Here is a 22,831-nt window from a genome sequence, read left to right as displayed (position 1 = left end):
CCACACTCTTCCACTAAACTGTATAAGAATATACATATATATATATATATATATATATATATATATATATATGCATTACTGTCTCTACTAGTTTTTCCACCAAAGATAAGTTATCCACAGCAAACTGTACACAGACCTCCTCTGTGATCTCGTTCACTTATCATGTACTGCATTTAAGAAAAATTATAGTACAATGCTTGAATTACTGTAAGAATACGTATAGTGTATATGTTGTAATATTGTATTGTATTAGGTTAGTTTTTTTTTTATTTAATAAGTGAATAACTTGGAGTTATTTTGAAAACCAGAATGATGCATTTTAAAATTACTCGTTAATAAAAGGAGTTTCAATTAGTTATTACTAACAGTTACCCGCGGCTTCACGAGCGATTTTCAAAATCGAAGACCGTAGCTTATTTAGTGAAAGCATTTATGATGTAATAGTATGGAGCCCCACAATTTTTAAAACTATTTGCGTACATATTAGGTACATATTATTTTAGTATCCATGGATGAGAAATTCAAAACGTAAATAAACTTTTGATTGGTTCTATTTTAGGTTTTGTTGTTTGAATAAATGTATATGCTTATATGATTTTATATATATAAAATCATATAAGCATCCCAAACCTAATTTGCCCAAAAAAGTTTCAACTTCCGTCCGTTTAGATTAATTTTCTAAGTTATTTCAAGCGCAATAGTTGAGTTTTTCTTGCACCGCGATAAAAGAATATATCGACAAGAACCAACTTAGATTAAAAAGTGAATACTATCGGCTCTTTTAATTTACTTTCTGTCAAAGATTTTTCAAGTACGGTACCATAGTGATTGTTTACTTATATTTCGATAAAGAAAATATATAACTTTTTTTGTTCTCTTAGGACAAGAAGCTTATAAATTGCACTTAGTCCTGTAAGGACCTTTGCGCTGCTTCCGGAGTGATAGGATATTCAGGATGGGTAAGGTTAGGGAGTAGGGGCCGCCTCCTATCGAGATCCATGAGGAAGAATTACGGCACTACATCTCAAAGTCATCCCGGAAGAAGGGAGGCCAGCTGTGAACCAGCCTCTCCAGTCAAAGTAGGCAGGGGGTGGCACACCCTTGTTGAGGTTAACAAGAGCCTCTGAGGTAAGGGAACAAACCCCACCAACTCCAACAGCCATCCTCCACAGTAGGCTAGACCTATCGAATTGCCCATGAATCTCAACATTTGCGGTTAGTGATGTGCCGCTACTGGACATCCATAAGGTTGCCCAGATTGAAGTGGCACATCGGTTTTTGCTGTGCCCAGTGGTGGGTTCAACTGGTAGGTATAAACCAGCCAGAAGTGATCCCTGCTGGGTGAAATATATAATTTACGTACGACTGAAAAGTTACTGCGGTTCAAAAGAGTCAGGTACGACCGATTAAATTCACTTCCGCTCTACTTTATTTACGTTGCTACAGTTGAGTTTATGTTGTTGCACTAACCAAGAAAATTAACACTTATGTGGGGTTTGGACCCAACTTAGATTTAAACCATTTATTTGTGGTCTGCGATGTTTCTATAATAATAATAATAATAATAATAATCTCTTTATTGCATTCTTTTAACAATTTTTACATCGTATCGCAATCGTCAACAGTTTTTATAAGTCCATTTACACGAGATCATCCACACATTCACACAACCTCACACTCACAATTCTTGCAATCATTCAGGTCACAATCGCATTGACCTCAGATCCAGCAATCTCAAATATCCCAGCGGCTTGACATGAATTCATCAACAGAGTAGAAAGCCTTGGACTCCAAAAGGAGCTTGAGATGCGTTTTTAAATTGATTTTGATTATTGCAAATTTTGATTTCTTTCTAATATGTATAAGATGGTGCTGCGATGGTGCTATAAGTAATAATGAATTTTACCCCGACAAAGAAAATATGTGCATACGTAAGCCTAAAAAACTACTTTAGTCAATATACCTGTATATAATTCCGTCGCTTGTATTCTATTCTGGTATAAGAGGAATAGTGTGCCATGCCCACTAATTTCCCTTCAACTACAGTAAAACTGTCATGGGAGGCAACCTGTTTCGATAACCTTATGTGCAAAACATTCATATCTTTTTTCATCAAGGTGCGTTTTAGAACACCGTTTAAATGTTATTTTCAATAATAGATGGTTTATTCGTCACTGGTGCAATCTAAAATAAAAATTAGATAGTAAATTTGTCTCTTTGATAGCAATCTGCATAACACTACTGATCAAACACTGTATACTTATACATTATTTTCTTCGGTGAACTGGAAGTGTCAACAGCTGTTTAGGGTCTGTTAACTGGATTACGTGTCGTAAATATTACAATTATTTCCCAGATTTATTAAATATTCTCTGAAAATTTTCTAATTTTTTCGCCTTTTCAACCTTCCTTGGACTTCTACAAATATTTCAAAACCAAAATTAACCAAATCGGTCCAGCCGTTCTCGTGGTTTAGTGGGATTAACAAACGTTATTTCATTTTTATACAGAGAGATTATTTATGTCCCAGTGTGAAAACAGATAGGGCAAATGTATAGATCTTGTTGAAACTGCCCATGCATGTCTTTCTTAATCAACGAATTTTACGTAACATATAGTTTCTTATGTTATTGGCTGATACTAGTATATCTATATATATATATGGGGTTACAAGCGTGGTAAACTATGAAAGTTTATCCCACGGGTAAAAAAATTATTATTCGGTATTTTTAACCCTTTTGGATTCCTCCCTATTTAGCTCCGATCAAAATTAGAGCACCTTAGACCTTAGGCGAAGTTCATAAATATCTGAGATATGTTCGTATGAAGAGCGAAATGGCTCTAACCCCCCTCATCATTGTCTCAAGTGCTCGCTTTTGAATAAAAATAATTACATCCATACAATTATCATTTATATGACTAACAAATGATGAATAAATTTTCTCTATCGTTTTGGAAAAGTTCAGCTAGTAATGCAATCTAAATTGTGCGGAATCTTCAACACTTCCAATTATAATTAAAACTTCTTAACCTCGGAACCACAATGAAAGTTAAACTAATTAAAAAAGGAGAACTTTTCTTGCTCAATTTGTTTTCTAATCCATCTTTTGTTCCCATTGTTCTTTCTCTCACCAGTAAGATCTAGTTTTGAAAATAGTTTATTTAAAATTAAAAGAGTAGGATATTAATTACTCCACTTTAGAGCACAAACAACTAATTTATTACACTGTACATAATATAACATCAAATAAGTTACAACTGAATTGAATATCACATTGAAATGTTTTCCACAAAAACGTTACTTTAGTGTACAATACAGGCAATTAAAACTTTCACATAATCAATATTGACTTCTGACATTAGTTTTATTATTTAAATATGCTCTGTTGCATCTTTATTAATGACGATCGCTCCTCTAGGGACAGATTCCCCCGTCCCTGCGAGGTTTCAACTTGGAACCTCTATTGGCGTTCATCACTATTTGCAGAAAGGGCGTTGTATCGATTTGTACACATAATAATTGGGATTTGACGGTTACGAATTTACAAAAAATTAAAAGCTATTACACTGTTACAGCTTATTTTTTACTTATTTTTTTAAGGAACATTGAAGGCTTTGTTTATATTAAAAGTTCTTCGGTTACGTTGATGTACTTTTATACGCAGGAAGTGTATAAAAGGACAGCTTTGCGTCACGTATAGATGTGCATTTGTCACGAACAGATTATCACGATAATCTATATTTGGTACTTAAATATCAATGATATTTTTTACATTTAATTTTTGCACAACTAATATATTTACGTCATTTTTAATGAAAACGAGAAAAACCAATTTTTTATGAGTTATGGAGTGTGAATCTCCTGTGTAATCTTTTTACGATATGAGGCCAATAGGCTCTAGTAATTATACAAGAGAAATGCCAGACGAGAAATTATAAACCCTGAGGGCATAAATACAAATCTTTAAAATTCGTTAAAATTAATCTGATTTATTTCGATTACTTTCAGCACATGAGGATTTATTTTTGAAGTACTGTAAGTAGTCAATAGGTTACTTTGAGGAATGGTCTCGAAACACGCAAGGATGTATCGAACATTAAAAAACAAACTGTAGAATACTCGGAATGCCTCATTGCTAGATCTTGTCATAATACTCTGCATGATCTTTCCTTAGAGTATATAATCATACAACTAAATATGCTTACTCTCCGTTAATCAATGAAAACACTTAACAAATGAGGAATGCAGACACCGTGAAATTAACAAACATCTTTTGGCCTGAAAAGTCAAGGTTGTTGACAGTCACAAATATACGTAGAATCACCCTAGTCCACTGAACAGTTATAGCGTAGACGCTTTCCTCTTGTCGGCGCTGGCCCTCCGTCCAGTGACGTACTTGAAACTCCTCTCCCGGGTCTCGTGGTGCACGAGCCCCCCGAGGTCCACAGGCCCCCGGGCCAGACGCACGACGGGCAGCCCCTGCCAAGGGTCGGCCGACGCCACTCATACCCTCTTCAGCGACGTGGTGCTGGTGTAGGTCAGGTTGATGTTGCTGTGACGTAGGTTCCCCCGCCGCACTCTCACCAGACCCATGAAGGCACGTCTCAGCTCGCGGGAGGAACAGGCGTAGATGAAGGGGTTCAAGCAACTGTTGAGGTAGCCCAGCCAGAAGGCCAAGGTGAACGGCAGCCCCGACAACTCACAGGAGGCGCACGCTGCGTCTGTAACCGAACCCGTGACATATTACAGCGTGGGAGACCCCAGTAGTTCTGTCCCGTGCAGCTTGGTAGTTACACGGATTCCTGTTGTATCAGAGATGCTATTGCATCATCTGACAAGAACGCAGCCAGGACAAATTTTGGAGACCCAGACAACTGATATTTTTCCGTTGTATAGAGTAGTAAGGCCCCATTTTGTTCCTTAAAGATTTCTTGACCCGTTTCTTTGTTGAGAACGGTCTTTCAGCAATACATGTCAGTAATATTGAATTATTTAAATAATAATAAACGTTTACTAAAAAAGTAACTGAAAATTTGGGGAGGGGGTCCGTACCCCTTGGACTCCCCGACTGGCTACGTCCTTGTCATCTGATACAGTTGAAATTCTCACAGAACATCATGATTACTTCACGAATAGTAATGTACATGACGCATTAAAACTTCAAGCAATACTACTTGTGTAAATATTGAGGTGCAATAATTATCTTCAAAGTTGCAGGTTTTTTTCAATTATATAGGTATATATAACATTTAAATTCACTGTAACAGGTCTACTATGAGAAATGTTTTAAACAAACCAATGCCATAGTAACCTTTCATAACTTTTATAAGGTGATGCGTGTTTCAGCAATCATGAAATAAACATATATATAAAGAAAGTGATCAAGAACATATTTAGGAAATATATTTCAATTTTTACTGTTTATACAGCATCAAATTATTGCTATCTTCAGTTATGTAGTCCTGTATGAATATAGGACTTGTAGGAATATTATGAAAAGAGGATTAGTAATAGGATATATCTCACCGGATATATATATATAAGTTCCTACCCATTGTCTTATAAATGTTCAGATGATCATTTCTAAGAACAAAAATATTAATAACATCACTACCAAGTTGGTAATAGAAATCAATGTAGAAATATATCTACTCTGTTCTCACGAGAAAGGACTTAGTGATGGCCTTGAGGAACTATTTTTGAAGGGTTCATTCTCACTTGAGAAATTTCATTTAGCCGACCTTATAAATATTGCCCTGATGAAGCTAACATGCTGGTATATACCAGCATATAATTTCACCCACTTTGATTGGAATTAAGTGAGAAGTAATTATTACAATCTCGTTGTTATTAGTTCAATCTGTCATAAATACAGAAAGCTTCGTAACCTTATATAACCCGTCTCTTGTCCCCTTTATATAATTCCTAATTGAATTTTGTGCATCAAAGAATTCTCTTGAAGATCAAATTTTGGAGTTTTAGCATAAAATTCTCTCATAAATTTAAGATGGTAAGGAAAAACTGTGAAATGAGGTGCACAGAGCATGATGAGTATAGATTATAGTATAACGAAGGGAAGTTTAGTATACATTGTTATTGGGCCGTTATAGTGAGTAATATAATATATTTACAAAAGGTGTATTACAGAAGATGTTATTTTTAGATATACAAAGGTATTAGTCAACATAGGATTAAGATTTCACTAAAGATTTATAAAGGGATAGTGTGAAAACAGAAGAATTAATTGTAAGAGGATGCATCACGGGAAGTCCTAAGATTACTTTGATGCGTTAAATAAAAAAATATCCCTCTTCATACTAAAATATATGCTCTCCCTCAATGGCTTATGTTATATGTAATAACTTATCAAATTGGGATGCTTGCATTTTTTATATTTTTACACCAAAGCGTTTTGGTTACCTGTCACAGTATTTGTTGATCGGACTAAAATAGAAAGCGTAAAAGTATCTTCGCCAGTAGAAAAATGAGCTGTGAATGAAGAAAGAAAAATTAAAAAGGTGATTGGCTAAATTACCACAGCTGGAATTCAAAGGAGTGAATCCCTATGCTTGATTGGTATGAATGCTCGAATCTATTCTTATCTCGACGACAAATGAAAGTTTACGAAATTGTTCTGCTAGGATAATGACTTGTTTACTCGTCACCTTAACCAATGTCTTTCGTCATTCTCAGGCTGGAATTGTTTATGGTCTCTGATATCGTTTACGTATTTGAGTCTGCGAACAAATTATTGGCATGAATTTATACTACTTTTGTGAACAGCTTTAACAAATCGACACACCGTTTTTTGTGTTTTTTAAATATCCCTTTTGTTTTGTGTTTTGCAGAATTTAGGCTTACCAAGAGGAAGAATTATAAAGAAAGGGAACCAGCAGAGGAGAAACCCTCCCACTACGATCGCCAAGGATTTGGCTGCCTTCTTCTCCCTCTGGAACTTGACCACTCGCCCGTCTAAGCCGGGTATTAGGATCCTGGAGGCGTCACTCCCTCTCTGCAGGAAGGAGCGGCGGTCCAGGGTTCCGTTAGGAGTATGCGGTGCGCTGGCCGACACCATCAAGGTGGGAGAGGTCGAACAGCTGTATGCTTCCTAAGGTCGAATGAATTAATAAATATTTATTTCCTTATATTTCTATATATATATATATATATATATATATATGTATGTATGTATGTATATTATGTACAAATTACACATATATACAAAAACAGGAAATGATCTCCACATGGACTTAATCTGTGTGTGTGGAGATCGAGACGCAATCAGCAGCATGAATAAACTAATTAAAAGAATTTGTACTGTAAAAACTTCTTATGGAAAAAATAACGTAATGAAAACGTGAAATTTACAATATAAATCTGTATAATTACACACACACACACACACACACACTTAATATAATAAATAAGAAAAACAAATACATCATAGCTACAACAAAGCAGAATCAAATTAAATTCAAGTCAAAGATCAAAGTAATATGAGTAAAATCAAAATTATAACTATATAGGTGTATCCCTTTTCTTGCCTCGCTTGTAGCTAATAACCTATTGTAATTTCACACTGTTTACTATTCTGGTCAGTCATTCTAATTTATCACATAGTATTAAAGGTAGTTCTCATTATTTATGAATGGTGCGATGTGGGTGCTACACTACAACTTTTTTCTACTTTACTTTTCATGTTTTCTTGAATTTTTGTTGAAACTGCACAATATTTATTTAAAGATAAGGTGGATGGATGAAAGGAGTTTTCTGTGAAATCAATCTATCAAAATGATTTATTGTTGTAAACATATGTATATGCATGACGAGGGTCAAACAAGCAAGAAGATTATACAGTTAACATGATAATAATGGACATTAATCTTAACTTAGAAATTGTCTTCTAAAAATTCATTTACAGTATGTTATTCTTTTTAACCTGCATTAGGCGTCTAAATATTTGGCCCACCGTCAGTTAAAATCATACACAAAATTAGAAGACACAGTTGGATGAATACTTACGTATTTTACTCACATCGCCCCAAAGTACATGAAAAAACATGATGGGGCAAAACGTTCGGAGCGAGAGCGTAATTTAGGTCGCAGGGGGAGGAGCTATGAGGTGGTGAGTCAGCCCTAATGGCAATCAGTGTGTAATGTCATCCCTTACCTCACTCTGTCTGGGGATTGGCGCTTGCCATACAGAATATTAAATTTGTAAGCAGGAAATTGAGAAATATGCACACGTTACGTACATTAAATATGATATTAAGTCATCAAACATAATATTTTGAGCATCATAGCACTTTTGCCTATTTGAAATATTATAGGACTCCACTGTATTTCATTAAAGTGATTTCACTAAGACAACTGTGGATTTCGAATTAAATGTTCCTCCACATTGGTTTAAAGTTTAAAGAACTTGTCGGGGCTATTCAATTTGTATTCGGTAACTTGGTAATTTACAATACTTGTTTCACTCTCTCAATATTAAGGCATTAAATAACTGCTCTCCGAACCTACAATACAACAATTTACCTATGGATTTGGAGAATAGAATATTCTTCAGTGGCCATTACTTTATCTGTAGAGCGTTTTGTATACAATTTAACTAGTATATGCCTATGTCATCTCTATTATTCAGCAGGAAGTTGGGTACGAAGCCGGTTATGTGCTAGTACTACAGTATTTATTAAAGCTCCTCAGCTGTTTTGATCACTGAACCAATTTGTAGTAATTTGTTTATTCATTACCTTGTAACAATTAATATTAGGTAAGGAACAGAGAACTATTTTTCGATGCCAGTACGCGATACAGAAATGATCGATGGAAATTCCTGTAACGGAACGAAAACAACAAGATTCAACATTGTCATTATTTATCTATTCCGCTCCAAAGCATTGAATTCCGCTTCAGCATTCGTATCGATAGAGCTTATTCCATCTCTAATGATCTCCCCGACATTGTTGTTCGTAAAACTTTTCATACAGAATTATCAAGTACTAGCGTTTATATGTATAGAAAACGTATATAAAACGTTGAATGAATTTAAATAAATTAACGTCTTCTTGAGTAAACCAAACACTTGATGTGATGTGGAAAATCTTACACATGAAAGACTTTATCCAATCGATAATGGTTTTAAGGAGAGTAAATATTTCAATATGCTTTGCCAAAAAACGTCTCAACCGCAAACTAAGATGATTCATCGCGGTGGAATCTACATTGCACAGAATTGTTGCTGGGTAACCAGACAGTGCTCCTTTGAGCTTAAGTGTCTCTGATGTCAAAACGATGCAAAGAGTTCGTTTGGAACTTCTTCGTCCACGATGTTTTGTTGGATCTATTCAGACAGACGCGGACTCTAGATCCCAAAAGTCAATCTGTACCAGTGACAGATTTCAAACACTGCATCAAGAGGACGGTGAAAGAGAGCTAAACTCAATACTCGAAAGTTCAGCGTATTTCATATGGAGTAATGTTTAAGATCGTTTTACATCAGTCGATTCCTAAGGATTATTGATCTATGGATTTCAAATTATGTGTGCATACAATGCAAATTGCGTCTGGTTTCCTAAACTATTATGTGTTAAACAAATCAATGTCCGTATTGTTCAGATTTCGTTCAAAACTACCTCAATTGCCAACCAGTAAGGTTGACAACGTAACCGTATTAATTAGCAACGGTCTTCTGCAACAGCCTACCTTGTGGACGTTGTCACCGGTGTAGGTGCTAGTGTTGACAACGTAACCGTATTGACTAGCAACGGTCTTCTGGAACAGCCTACCTTGTGGACGTTGTCACCGGTGTAGGTGATGGTGTGGAGACTAGCTCGGGGCCGAGAGTTGCCCACGTGCACTCTGAGTGTGACGTCACTTCTGGTGACCCTGCTGCCAGAGTAGAGCAAGGCGCGAGTGTCTTGCAGCGGCCCGATACACCAGAGAGTACAACACCAGGATCACAAGTGCCGGCAGGTAGAAGGACCCGCAGGCTGAGAAGATCACGTAGCCGAGCTGTTTGTTGACGTGGCATTCTCCTGGAGGCAGGACCTCTTCCCGCCAACCCAGCGGAGGAGCGATACTGGAACAGATACACTCGTAGTTACCAAGCTAATCCTTTTCTCGCAATTATTGTGTATATTCGAACCTTTCGCTCAAATTTGTCTCAAATAAAATAGGGTAGACTATTTTTTTCTTTGAGAGAGAGAGAGAGAGAGAGAGAGAGAGAGAGAGAGGATGGAGGCTGTACAGTACTCCAAGGACTTACCTGATGGCGAGAGCGAGGGCCCAGATACCGGCGATGAGGCAGTATGCACGTCTCTTGCTGATAATTCGCGAGTAGGAGAGAGGCCGTGACACCCCCACGTAACGATCCACGGAGATGACACAGAGAGAGAGGATAGAGGCTGTGCAGCACAACACATCCAGAGTGGTCCACAGCGAGCATAGAACGGGTCCAAAGAGCCATTTGCCTGATCAACACAAACCTTCATTTCACTAACCTACAGAATCAAGGATTTTTATTCTTGAAAATGTTAAATCTTTCATATTTAACAGTAATAAGGTCGGTATGGATATTTTTCCTTTAGGAGTTAAAAACTTCTAACACCACATTCTAAGGATTGTCATCTGTTAAAATCATTATGTAGAAAACCTTACTTAAAAAGTTTTATGATGGAATCATTTTTCGTGTGTTATAATTAAAGAAACTTTCAGAACTTTAAATGTTTTAGTCACAACCCTTTGAATAAAATAAAAATGTATACTTTTACTGACTATTCAACGAGAAATTGTACGCTTTGAAGTAGTAACATAGGCTATTTTTGCATTCGGGTCTACAGAAAAACGATGAAAGATGAAATTTATATGTATTATCTGAAAAAGTTTGAACTTTTATTAAAGTGAGAAATTTTTATTTAAGAAGAAATGCATTCTTTTAAGTTATATTTCAGTTAGAAAATGCCATTTGCTTACATAATTCTTTGGTAAACTCGTCCTTCCATTAGGACTTATAAATTCCTAAACATACTGTTAACAAATTATAACCGATTGCTTAAAGATTTTGTATTGAGACTGTTTAAAAATCTCTGCAAAATGTCTTTAAAGGGCGTGGTATTGTCAAAAAATGTTTATATTTTTTTGTCTTCCGGGATTTTAACTTAAATGCTTACTCCTATGACATATTTTTAATCGTCCCAATTAATTGTATAAATCATTTGAACATGTTAAATAAACAAAAACGTTTTAAAACTCAATAGTTACACGCCTGGAGTAAAGCTTTACAACAAAAACATTGGATCTCAAAATTATAATCTAGAACCAAACACGTAAAATGAGACTATAACGTGTTGTACAAATATCAATTAATTATTACTTATCCAACGCATAATGCTGCTTATACACAATGGTCATGTTCTGCTTTCAGTTATGAACTAATTGTGTGTTGTTTTGTTTCATAATACGAGGTTTCAAACAACATTTCTGTATTGTAATACTTGATTTTAAATTATTAAAACAGTATTGTTTTTGCTTGTGTTTCAACTATATTGCTGACTGACAAGCAATTTAATTCCATAATTGATCTCTTTCAGAAAGCTCTTGTAGTTCTTGAATTCCTTAAGTCGAAAATAAAGTTGTGGGGTATTTTACTGAGAGCGTCAACGTATTCTTATATTAGTTGCTGAGGAATAATATTATTCTTGTTTTGTACTATACAACTCTAGGCTTCCAGATGATGATGATATGTATTCTTTAGTTAGTATTTTTAGTTTTGAATGTATATAGGCATTTACTTTAACACGTGTAGAGGAAAAATGAAGCAACGTCAAACACCCGTCTAATTTTGCACCTGTCTAGTTATAGAACAAGATGGAAAGGATTAAACTTGTGTACCCTCTGACGTGGACACGTCATCGTTATTACTTGCTCCAAGTATATTTTCAACTAATTACAACGTCAAAATAGTAATAAATTTATTTTGTTTTAACTTTTCTTTCCAGTTATTTTGTTAATAAATGAAACTTTATTAATTCTGAAAACCGAAACGTGTTTTTATAAAAAATATTATTTGATAAGGTGATTCAACAAAACATCGATAGTACAGCACTTTTCTGAAGAGTTCGCTAAGTGATTATTCATATATAGTTTAATATAACGTAAATTTTGTTTTAACTATTTAATTAAAGTATCACGTAATTAATGTTTTGCGTTACATAAAAATATGTAGAGTGTGTGTGGAAAGGCAATCGTATAGATTAAAGAGCGAGATTGTTCCATATTTAAGAGACTTTACCTTTATCTGATGTACCAACACCTAGTGTTCGGATTGTTGTCCAGCTTCCAACAGTAATTAAAAACCTCCATCATTCGAAACTATAATTGATTTTCAATAAATAAAAGAATACGCCATAGTTTTTAATCTTATTCTTATATAACGGTTGAAAAAGTGTATAATTATCTTTGAATGTAGATGTTAGATGTTTATTATGATGTGTTTGAAAGCCAGTTAAATCCTGAGATCTTTTGGGATATAACAGATCATATAAATTATGTAATGTCATGGTTACTGTTGTTGGTTACCACTAAATTGTTCATGGTTACTGTTGCCACTAAATTGTTTGTGTCTGTCCGTTATTGGTATGCCGCTTTTGGGCTAGTGGTTTTAAGGACCTCACCGCCACCCCCATGAGACCAGCATGTTGGCGGTGGCAGTAGCGGTGGTGGTGACTTACCGTGTGTGTTATTCATGTATACTATACTGATTCTCACAAATTGTATGTATTTATATTTTATTTTTCTACTCTCTTTCTAAACATCTCATAGTGAATGATTCTCGACATTTATAATAGAGGGACCCAAATAGCCAAATTTGGAACAGTTTGTATTATTAATCAAAAATGTCCAATTTTAATTAATAAAAAATAATTCTAAGGATAATTTTTTCTACCGGAGGAAAGGTGTTGAAAAGGTGCTGTGTGTGAAAAACCTTGGTATTTGTTATATTACAATTATTATTATTTATTATTACAATTATATAAATTTCATTACCTTCATAAATCTCCATGGTGGCGGAGAACGGAAGGACTGTGGCACCCAGGAGGAAGTCCGCCACTGCCAGGTTGACGATCAGCATGTGGGTAGGAGCACGGAGTGCGGAGGTATGCCAGACCGCGAGGATCACCAGGAGATTCCCGCACACCGTCAAGATAATGACCAAGCACAGTGCCGTAGCTTGGACTATCACGACCGGATTGGTCCAAAATCTGGGGGAGTCCAACCATAGGGACTCTTCTACAGTCGAGTTGCTCCCAGCTTCCGTCCAGTTCAAGGTGTAGTCTTCCTCGTCCATGAGGTAATGGTGCATTTTACTCTCAACTAAACTTGTGTGTTCTGTTTGGTGCTCGAAATTTGCATGATACAGAACCTCAATGTACAGTACACTTTAGCTTACATTTTCTTTGTTGCACCGTTGCGCATTACAATCATAACTTCATTTTAAATGAGGAAACTTCAAAAGTTTTCCCCCTTAAATATTGTAGTCAGTTCTACTGTTTAATTATGTATTCTTCCAAAATATTCCTTTGGCTTGTATTTCACTTTCACAGAAGGGAAGACTGTGAATTTTTGAAAATGTATCATTCACATTATGTCAATTCAGTTATAATCTCCGTAACCTTGTCGTTCTAGAATGAATTGTTCAACTGGCTTAGTTGCTTGGTTATCATCTAAATTTATATTTTAGAATGAATTGTATGATTGCTATTATTAATTTATGCCTCTTAAAATATTTGTCCTTTGTCAGGGCCTGCGATCAAGAACCTGAAAATTACAGTAACAATCAGTACATGAATTTCTAAAGAACAAAAGAACTGTATCGCGTAAATTTATCAGAAAATATAACATATAGAATAACAGTTTTCTCTTTGAGCTATGTTCTCAAAGCGACTTACACAAATTACCATTAAATTAGTTCCTACGTCGCATTGTCTCTTGAAATAGGAGAATACACGCTTTAATTTCAAATTAAATTGTTTCTCACAGAAATTCTCCAGCTCTTACAATTACCGCCAGCTTGGGAGTAACAATGCGGTGTTTGGAACATCCCAAATATTCAATATCTCCTAGAGAAATGCCCTTTGCTAATTGTTTTGTTCACTGTTTCTATCACTAGTTGAAAAACTTAATAACATTAAACAATGTAAGCCTCCGTATCTTAATTATAATTATCATTGATGTCCTAATAATATTATAAACGCGAAAGTGCCTGTTTGTTTGTTGGTTTAGTTTTCACGCGAAAGAAAACTGCTTTATGTCAGCACAACCACGTTTAATTAATTCAATCACTATTTGAATTATAATATTTACGTTTTATAATAACTGTGAATGTTTAGTACAAAAATGTCTAGAAACTCAAAACCGAAGAGCTTACTTGACATTTAGATGTGTCATTTTTACATTAACATGCCTCAACGAGTCATTCTTCCCCAAACTGCAGTCAGAAAACCGAGCCTTATTCAACTCAAACCTACCATAAATGATTACTAAAATGTTTCATAAACTTCCTAAGTATTTCCCCTTTATTCCGGGAGTATGTTTTTTACCGTACTGGATTTCTCAGTCTCAAGTATGTATGTATATTTTCTTCGTTGTGAGAAAAAGGCGAACTCAACTATGGCACTGGAAATATCTTAGACCCAAAGAAAATTGCAAGAGACTTAAGTGACAGAATTAGGTCTCTCAGTCCAACGTGTTTACATCTATTCTATTTATCAAGAATAACGTGACAAATTCTACTGTAGCACTGTAAATATCCTAGACTGAAAATACACGTATTTTTGACAGGACAGGAGCTGGAAATATGTGTTTTTTTTTTTACTAAAGACGGTTTTGAGACCTATGTTCTTAATCGGGTAAAAAGGCAAACTCAGCTGTGGCAAAGGCAGTATAATTAATTGGAACCAGAAATAGCCCTTAAAACGCAAAACATGATACAAGAATTAGTCCCTCAACCTTTGATTTTCTAACCATACACACTGAAATAATATGTACCTGATCGTATGCCTACTAAAGTTTCAAAAAGATTAGACAGGACCTTCATATTACTTCATAAATGCTTTGAGTAAGTAGGCTATGGACTTTGATTTTAAAAATTACGTGCGAAGCCCCAGATAACAGTCAGTTACATTATAAATGAAAAATAACTTTATTACAAATTGTCAATGAGAAATAGTAAATTTGTGATTTAGTAAATGTTTCAATTAATTTATAACATTGGAAATACGAGTAACATTCAGTCTTTTTCGAATAAGTCTCAAAACTAATAGACATGTAAAAGAAATGGCTGTTGTCAATCGAAGTAAACATGATTTTGAGCAAGATCTGCCACGCTCATGACGTCATTACCCACATCAATATTTGACAGCCGAAACGGAAATTAGAGCAGGGAGAGGCAGGTAAAGTTTGCACAGACATTTTGCATTATTTCAGTTAGTTGCCAACCGTCCTAAAACTACCGTTAACCTAATTATTATTGAATAGTCTGTGACAACTGCAATTACAAGATTAGGTTTTTTTCATTATTGAATAATCTGTTACTTTCTTTTTAAATGCCAATTTCTTACCGAAATACCTGTATAATAAATGTGCAGATTTCGGAAACCGAACCAATGTAATAAAACAAATTGAAAAGTATGGACGTATCTAATTCTAGAAATTGTAATACATTCCGGTCTATTGACTGGAAATACTCTACTTGCAACTGTGGCTTACTATTCAATACTCCAAATTTTTTGCCAAATATCTTTGGTGTAAATTAACTCATCTCGAGATAATGTGGGGACAAATCTGCACGGATGTATCTATCTACTTAACCGATATACTGGCTCGCTTCGCTCAGCAAATAATTGTGTCAATGAAGCTCCATATCAAATTATAATTGATATTTAGAAATTTTAGTTGATATGATTCATACCTTTTTCTCTAATGGATCCTTGATAACGTTTTTAGTTTAGAATTTCTTACAAATCTATTGTTACTTGGAACATAACAATTTACATTTATCCATTCCCGTAAATAAGAGATAAATTTGAGCACTTGAGGAAAATTTACCTGTATATAAACAATTAGGTTAGTCTTCTTATTCGAGATTAGTTAGGATGTTTCAAATTTATGTTCTATACCCAACCCCACATGTAAAGTCACCTTAGTTCATTATTCGAGTAATACCATGTATATATATATATATATATATGTAAGTAACGCATTCAAGCAACTTTCATTATGGCTGTGGTAAATAACCTGAATTACCAGCTTCGGTATGTAGAGGTTAAAATTACAACGCGGTCAGTATCTGATGAGGTTAACTGAGAAAACAAAATGTCGGTCGGTCAACATGCTGTCAGCTGGTAGTTATACTGATTCGTATCCGTTTCCGTTCCTAAATCGACCAGTGATCAATATCAAGCCAATGCCATGGATTTACCTCCTCAACATAACCTCACTCACTGAAATAGGTTTATTTGGGGACAAAAAGGTATGTTTAATTACATTTTACGTAATTTATTTAAAATAAAGTTAAGTCAGTATATTTTAACACTTAAGACAAATATCCTTCTATAGTTTGTTATGTAAATCTTTATAAATGCAAATTAAGTGTTAAATTTGTCGTTAAAAGAACTCGATAACGGCCGAGCCAAGACGGCAATTTTTTAATATTCGTCCGAAGAAGGTTCTTATAAAGAGAAAAATTATAAAAGTTTTCCGGAATGTTTTTGAATTCGGAAAAGTAATAATAATATTCATGAAACAGAATCCCAATTTAAAAAACAACTAACAGCTGTTGACACTTTCAGCTGAAATTCAATTTCTAAAAAAACTGAAACCAACTGAGCCAGACGAAATTTCGCTTGATATCGGATACTGTAAACTATGAACACTGGAATAGTAAGTACCTGTTATGTGGCTACTTTTGTTTGAAAAATACCATAAGGCTCCATCATTTTTGGCTGAGCATTAGTGAAATCTATTATTAGTGAGGTTGGGAAAATTTCATTTTTGTCTGTCTATCCGCACGATATCTCGAAAGCAAACTGACCTATAGAGAGTTTGCATGAAGAGTTATTTTTATACTGCAAAAGCAACACTAAGTTCGATTATGGTAGAAGTCACCCTATGAGATTCCACAGAGCGTTAGCTTATTTTTATATTGGTCTTTGTCTAAACATGATGGCATCGAGAACATAGTAGAATACATAAATTTGTAAACAACCTGAGTACGAGCATGTGAGATTCTAATATGTCACATTATTATACATGGAGAGGAGAGAAAAAATAACAGAGCGCAAAGTCAATGTCCAACGTCGGTGACAAGATTCAATTTCAGATCACTCTTACGTTGTTGTACCCTGCCTAGCTAACCGAAACTTTTATTATTTGAGCAGTGTTATGAAACCGAATATGGTAATGAACTTGAATATGTAAATTTAAGAGTGACATGTGGCAAAATATTTCATATGCAGATGTTAAATTTTTCATGAAACTTCATTTCTACATAGATAGAGTTTACGAATGGTGCATATCCAAACATGGAATTTGAAATTTTTACAAGCAACGTGAAGCCTGTTACGCGACACATCTGAAGGCGTACTCCCACCTTGTCTACCATATGTGCTAAGCCACGAGTATTTACTAATTATCAATCCATGAATCTAGAACTAGGATAAATATACTGACACTAAGTTCTCACGAAGCACTAAGGTTACATTAGGAGAGGTGTAGCTGTGTCCGTGACCTTAGCCAATGGGGTTTTGTCTTGGCATTGCCAGGGGGAGAACTGCGTGCGTTTCTGCAAACGTGTACTAGACACTGCCACCGCATACAGATGGCTCAAGGAATCTGAGCGCGCGGCCGAGGCTCTACTAGCCGTCCATGAAACATTGACCTCACCTACGCGCTGTCTTTCTGTGATTGATTTAAAAGGACTGAACTATTGGAACCTGTTTTACTTTAATATTACCATGAGACAACTAAATAAATCAATAAATATTCCAGTTCTTGCCTCTTGGGTCACGAGAATACCGAAGGTTAGGCTCTAAGGGAATGCCCAATATTCTTGGAAAAGATGCCTCTTTCCCCCGCCGCTAATCAGGCGGTTGCTCGGCCCGCGCGCGTACAGATCCCTGGCTCCATCTGTACCATCCCCGCTTGCTGGTGATTATACAGACAGATTTTTTCGCGTGACTGTACAACCTTTGCCTGCTCCGGTATTGCGCACAGCTACATGCCTCCTACTGTACTATAAAGGTATTCATGATACAACTTTTGCCCAAGAATATACTATATGCAGGGATGTAGTCAGCTTTGGAAAGCTCCAGAAAAAAATATTCGGCCAGACCTCTTCATGTCCCGCTACTGCGCCCCCGCCACACCACTTCACCCCTTCCCCTCACCGTTATCCAATTACAACATTTTATTATTATGTTAATGATAATAAGATTCCAGTAGTAAGTTACAGTTATTAGATTGAGTTAACCCATCCGTCAATACAATCCCTTGAAATAGACGGATGGCGGAGTTCGACCAAGCCACCCTAAGGGCCCGGGCCCCGGTAAATTTTCCAAATAATCTGGTTTGAGTAAGGGACTGACTAAACGCCAATCTCTTTTATCTTTCAAAATAATCACATCTTTGTTTCTTGTTCATGATCTCTTATAAGAAACTGCTAACTAATTTGTTATGAATGTTCAATCTAAATCCAAGTTGTATTAGTTGATCATAGATGACCTGACCTTTAAATTTGTCTCTTCCCATGCCTCCTTTTCATTATGCATATGGATTCGGTAAAACTATTCTTAAAATTACTTTTATATCTACCTGTTTTTTCTAATAGACTATTCACGCAATTCCTATAATCTTCATCTTCATAGCGCTTGTCTACCTAGATGATAATATTCCCTGAGCAAAGAGCCAATTTTCTTTGTATAAAAACGCAAACTTTCGATAAAACAATGGAGGATTTACTCGTAATTTTCCTTGAAGTGGAATTTGATTAAACTATATATTTTCATCGATTATATTGTTTTACTTTACACACTTATAAACACCCGTTAGAAACTCAAAAATAGTCATATCAGTGTTTAACATGTAGTTAAGAGGTATATAGATGCCTTTTCCAGCAAAATAGTACATCTTTATCTGGTTAATGGATGCTGGCAATTTTCATTTACGTATGTGAGGTATGGTTTTATAAGTATCAAGACAAATAAAAGAAGAGTTAAACAACTATCATTAAATAGTTTTAATCATTTAGATACCCTCTCATTGTTACCCTCACTATAACTATTTGGCTGAAAGGTTTATTTTTTATGAGAATTCCTCTATCGATTTCACGAAACTGTGTTGTATACTCATACAATGCAAATATAGCTCTAGATTAATAGTTTTAATCATTTAGATACCCTCTCATTGTTACCCTCACTATAACTATTTGGCTGAAAGGTTTATTTTGTATGAGAATTCCTCTATCGATTTCACGAAACTGTGTTGTATACTCATACAATGCAAATATAGCTCTAGACTAATAGTTTTAATCATTTAGATACCCTCTCATTGTTACCCTCACTATAACTATTTGGCTGAAAGCTTTATTTTTTATGAGAATTCCTCTATCGATTTCACGAAACTGTGTTGTATACTCATACAATGCAAATATAGCTCTAGACTAATAGTTTTAATCATTTAGATACCCTCTCATTGTTACCCTCACTATAACTATTTGGCTGAAAGGTTTATTTTTTATGAGAATTCCTCTATCGATTTCACGAAACTGTGTTGTATACTCATGCAATGCAAATATAGCTCTAGACTAATAGTTTTAATCATTTAGATACCCTCTCATTGTTACCCTCACTATAACTATTTGGCTGAAAGGTTTATTTTTTATGTGAATTCCTCTATCGATTTCACGAAACTGTGTTGTATACTCATACAATGCAAATATAGCTCTAGACTAATAGTTTTAATCATTTAGATACCCTCTCATTGTTACCCTCACTATAACTATTTGGCTGAAAGGTTTATTTTTTATGAGAATTCCTCTATCGATTTCACGAAACTGTGTTGTATACTCATACAATGCAAATATAGCTCTAGACTCCCGGACCGTAATTGATAATGTGTCACTTCCACAAGAAGTATCTTCATTGTCACTGAATAACACATTGTTATAGCTTACTTCTACTGCACTAAACTTACAACAATCGATCATTTGTCTCATCTGCCACTTACCTGTCATGAACTTATTCACAGGATACTTGGCTAATCATAAAAATAGTGAATTATTATTCTACATATTACTATCATGCACTTCTTTTATAAAGGAACCTTGCTTGATTAAGTTAATCCTACATTAATTTCTGTGTTCCATAATTTCAGTAATTTTATCGTATATTGAACTGTTTTCGTTTACCAGGCAGGATACTTGCAACCTCCCTTTTATTGAACAAATCCAAATTAAACGTACCAGTCTACATATTATAGACAATATGTTTCGTGGTAATTATAGTATTGCACGTTAGTGACAACTAATATTTTAGTGTTACTATCATATTAAGCAATTCTGGAACATCGACAGATTTACTAATATGATGTTGAACTTTTCTTGCTTTGCAAACTGAGGTTGCTTTTAAGCGTAACATTTCAAGTCTATGTAGCTCATTTCACTAGGCTACTAGTGTTACTATGTTAAAATGACATGATTGTACTCAGTTTGTTTAGAAATTTATTTATTCGGCTTTTTCCTCGTTGCCTATAAGAACAGTGTTTAAGTTTTCACTAATGCTCAGCCAATTTCATATTCCATGCACCATCATAAAATATATTGCTTATATGGAAGTTAAACTTCATGAAAATTTCAAGACTATAGATGAGTTCATTCTCCTGATATCAGGCGGAGAGGTATAAAGACGGAAGTTTAATTTTCCAAAGAATAACTTTCTTCAATTTTCCAACCCCATATGTGATCCATCATATGAATAACACACAAAATATCAAATCTTTTCAGTAGACTTATATATAGTTTACTAGTGTCCCATTAAAATTGTTCCTTTACACTGTTTCTGTGTGAAATAAACGCAATTATTATTTATCTTAACTGCAAGATTGATTAAAGTAACAAACACTTCAGGATATCCTCCCCAGATGACCAAAATGTGTTACAATAACCTGTAACCCATCATATGATAGACCATTAAAAGGTGGGTTAAATTAATTTAAAAATTATGTAACCTTGTGTTAATTGTACAGTACTAGAGGAAGATTAAAAATTAAACAGAATCTATCTTTGGACTGGGAGAATGTTTGATCATAACCATAACAACGTAAAGTATTAATTTAATACAGAATTTATCTAAATTGAAATATGCATAATTTGGAAAAGGTCTGCCAATTGTTAAAATCAAAATATTAAGTTATAAGCTTAAACTCTCGCCATTTTGAATTGAAAGAAGACAACAATATTTATTTAAACGTTGTTGGGCGTGTTTTGAGTTGTTATATGTCACATTGTGAGAATTACCTCACGAAATCGAGTTTTTCCTCTCCTTCCAATTGCAAAAAACTATAAATTAAAAAATCCCAAATACAAATTCTTAATAAGTTTAATAAATGTCCCCTAAACTATTTATTAATTTATATTATAAATTGAAAGTATCTAGAGTGGTTTGTATTCCAATCGTAATAGCAGTAATAATGAGGATAATAATGATATTCTGTAATTTTGAAATAATAGTTTTCAAGTAAACTTTATAGGTACAGGTTTTAAATAAACTACAGCAAGTCACAATCGTATTTGGGTTCAAATACGAGTAATCAAAGCTGATTTTATGTTTATTAGATTTTTGACGGTGCAATTATTAACTAATTACAACCTACAAATAAAAGAAAACATTTAATCACTGCTTTATAAAGATGTAAAGAACCAATAAACACATTCATATCGTACATTACTGGTAAACTACTCGTATAAAAGTAAGCGCCCGCTGCCAGGGTAGGTATGCAGTGACGGCCATCAGCTGGACAAGAATGTCGGTATTGGCTCCTCCACCCCTTCCCATCACGACCCGTTTATTAAATGTGAGGCGTGAGAAAGATGTATCGTCTTCACGCTTTTCTCACTTACACTCACATCTTAATCAATACCAGTTCTAATTGAACCCTTGTTATACATTCCTAATCTTAAAAACAAGAATGAACTAAGTAAATGTTTTTGAAACGACTCACTTTTTTCGGAGTAAAGACCTTTCAAATATTGACAAAATAAATTATAGCATTTAATATCGGCTATGTTATTCAAACAAATTGTACAAAAATTGGTATTTTGAGATTCCCTTTGCAATTGGCTCTGTTTATCATGCACTTGACAGTTGATTTTACACGTGTCAAGCTAAACTTTGCGAAAGAAACAGGATTTTCCGGACATTTGCCATCGTTCAGTGATACAAAAAATCAGAAACACTACGTTTCTACATCTGCAATCTGATCTCTTCTTCAGGTAAATAACTAAACTAACACATTATTACAAACTAGGATAAAAGAAACTAATGGTACCAGAGCGTTGTGAGACGCATAAGTCAGGAATCACAACCACCTTGCTGGGTGTCAACTTCACTAACTCTAAAACATTCACTTAATAAAAAGACTAAACACAATACTATTAAAAGTCGTAGGTGGTTGGTCGACGAATGCAAACGTATTGTGATCTGTATTCTTTAGTTCAGTTCTAATAATTAGTGTTTAGTAATTAGTGGAAAAATCATGTTTCCTTCATAATCCTTC

The 22,831-nt window shown here is 34.8% G+C and overlaps 1 protein-coding gene across 1 annotated transcript in view; it reads right to left on the bottom strand.

Annotated features, from left to right (window-relative positions):
* Positions 1-3,208: 3,208 nt before the first annotated feature.
* Positions 3,209-22,831, bottom strand: part of LOC124354608 (alpha-1A adrenergic receptor-like) — a 36,670-nt gene continuing 17,047 nt past the window's right edge. The window contains 6 exon segments of the mRNA XM_046805208.1: positions 3,209-4,722; positions 6,863-7,109; positions 9,790-9,909; positions 9,911-10,082; positions 10,269-10,473; positions 13,049-13,819. Coding sequence (XP_046661164.1) covers positions 4,505-4,722; positions 6,863-7,109; positions 9,790-9,909; positions 9,911-10,082; positions 10,269-10,473; positions 13,049-13,364 — 1,278 coding nt within the window. The 5' untranslated portion in view covers positions 13,365-13,819 and the 3' untranslated portion in view covers positions 3,209-4,504.

This window comes from Homalodisca vitripennis, chromosome 1 (genome assembly GCF_021130785.1).
Source record: "Homalodisca vitripennis isolate AUS2020 chromosome 1, UT_GWSS_2.1, whole genome shotgun sequence".
Classification (NCBI taxonomy): Eukaryota; Metazoa; Arthropoda; class Insecta; order Hemiptera; family Cicadellidae; genus Homalodisca; species Homalodisca vitripennis.
The sequence above is the reverse complement of the archived record's forward strand: the minus strand, read 5'-3'. Positions and strand labels throughout refer to the sequence as shown.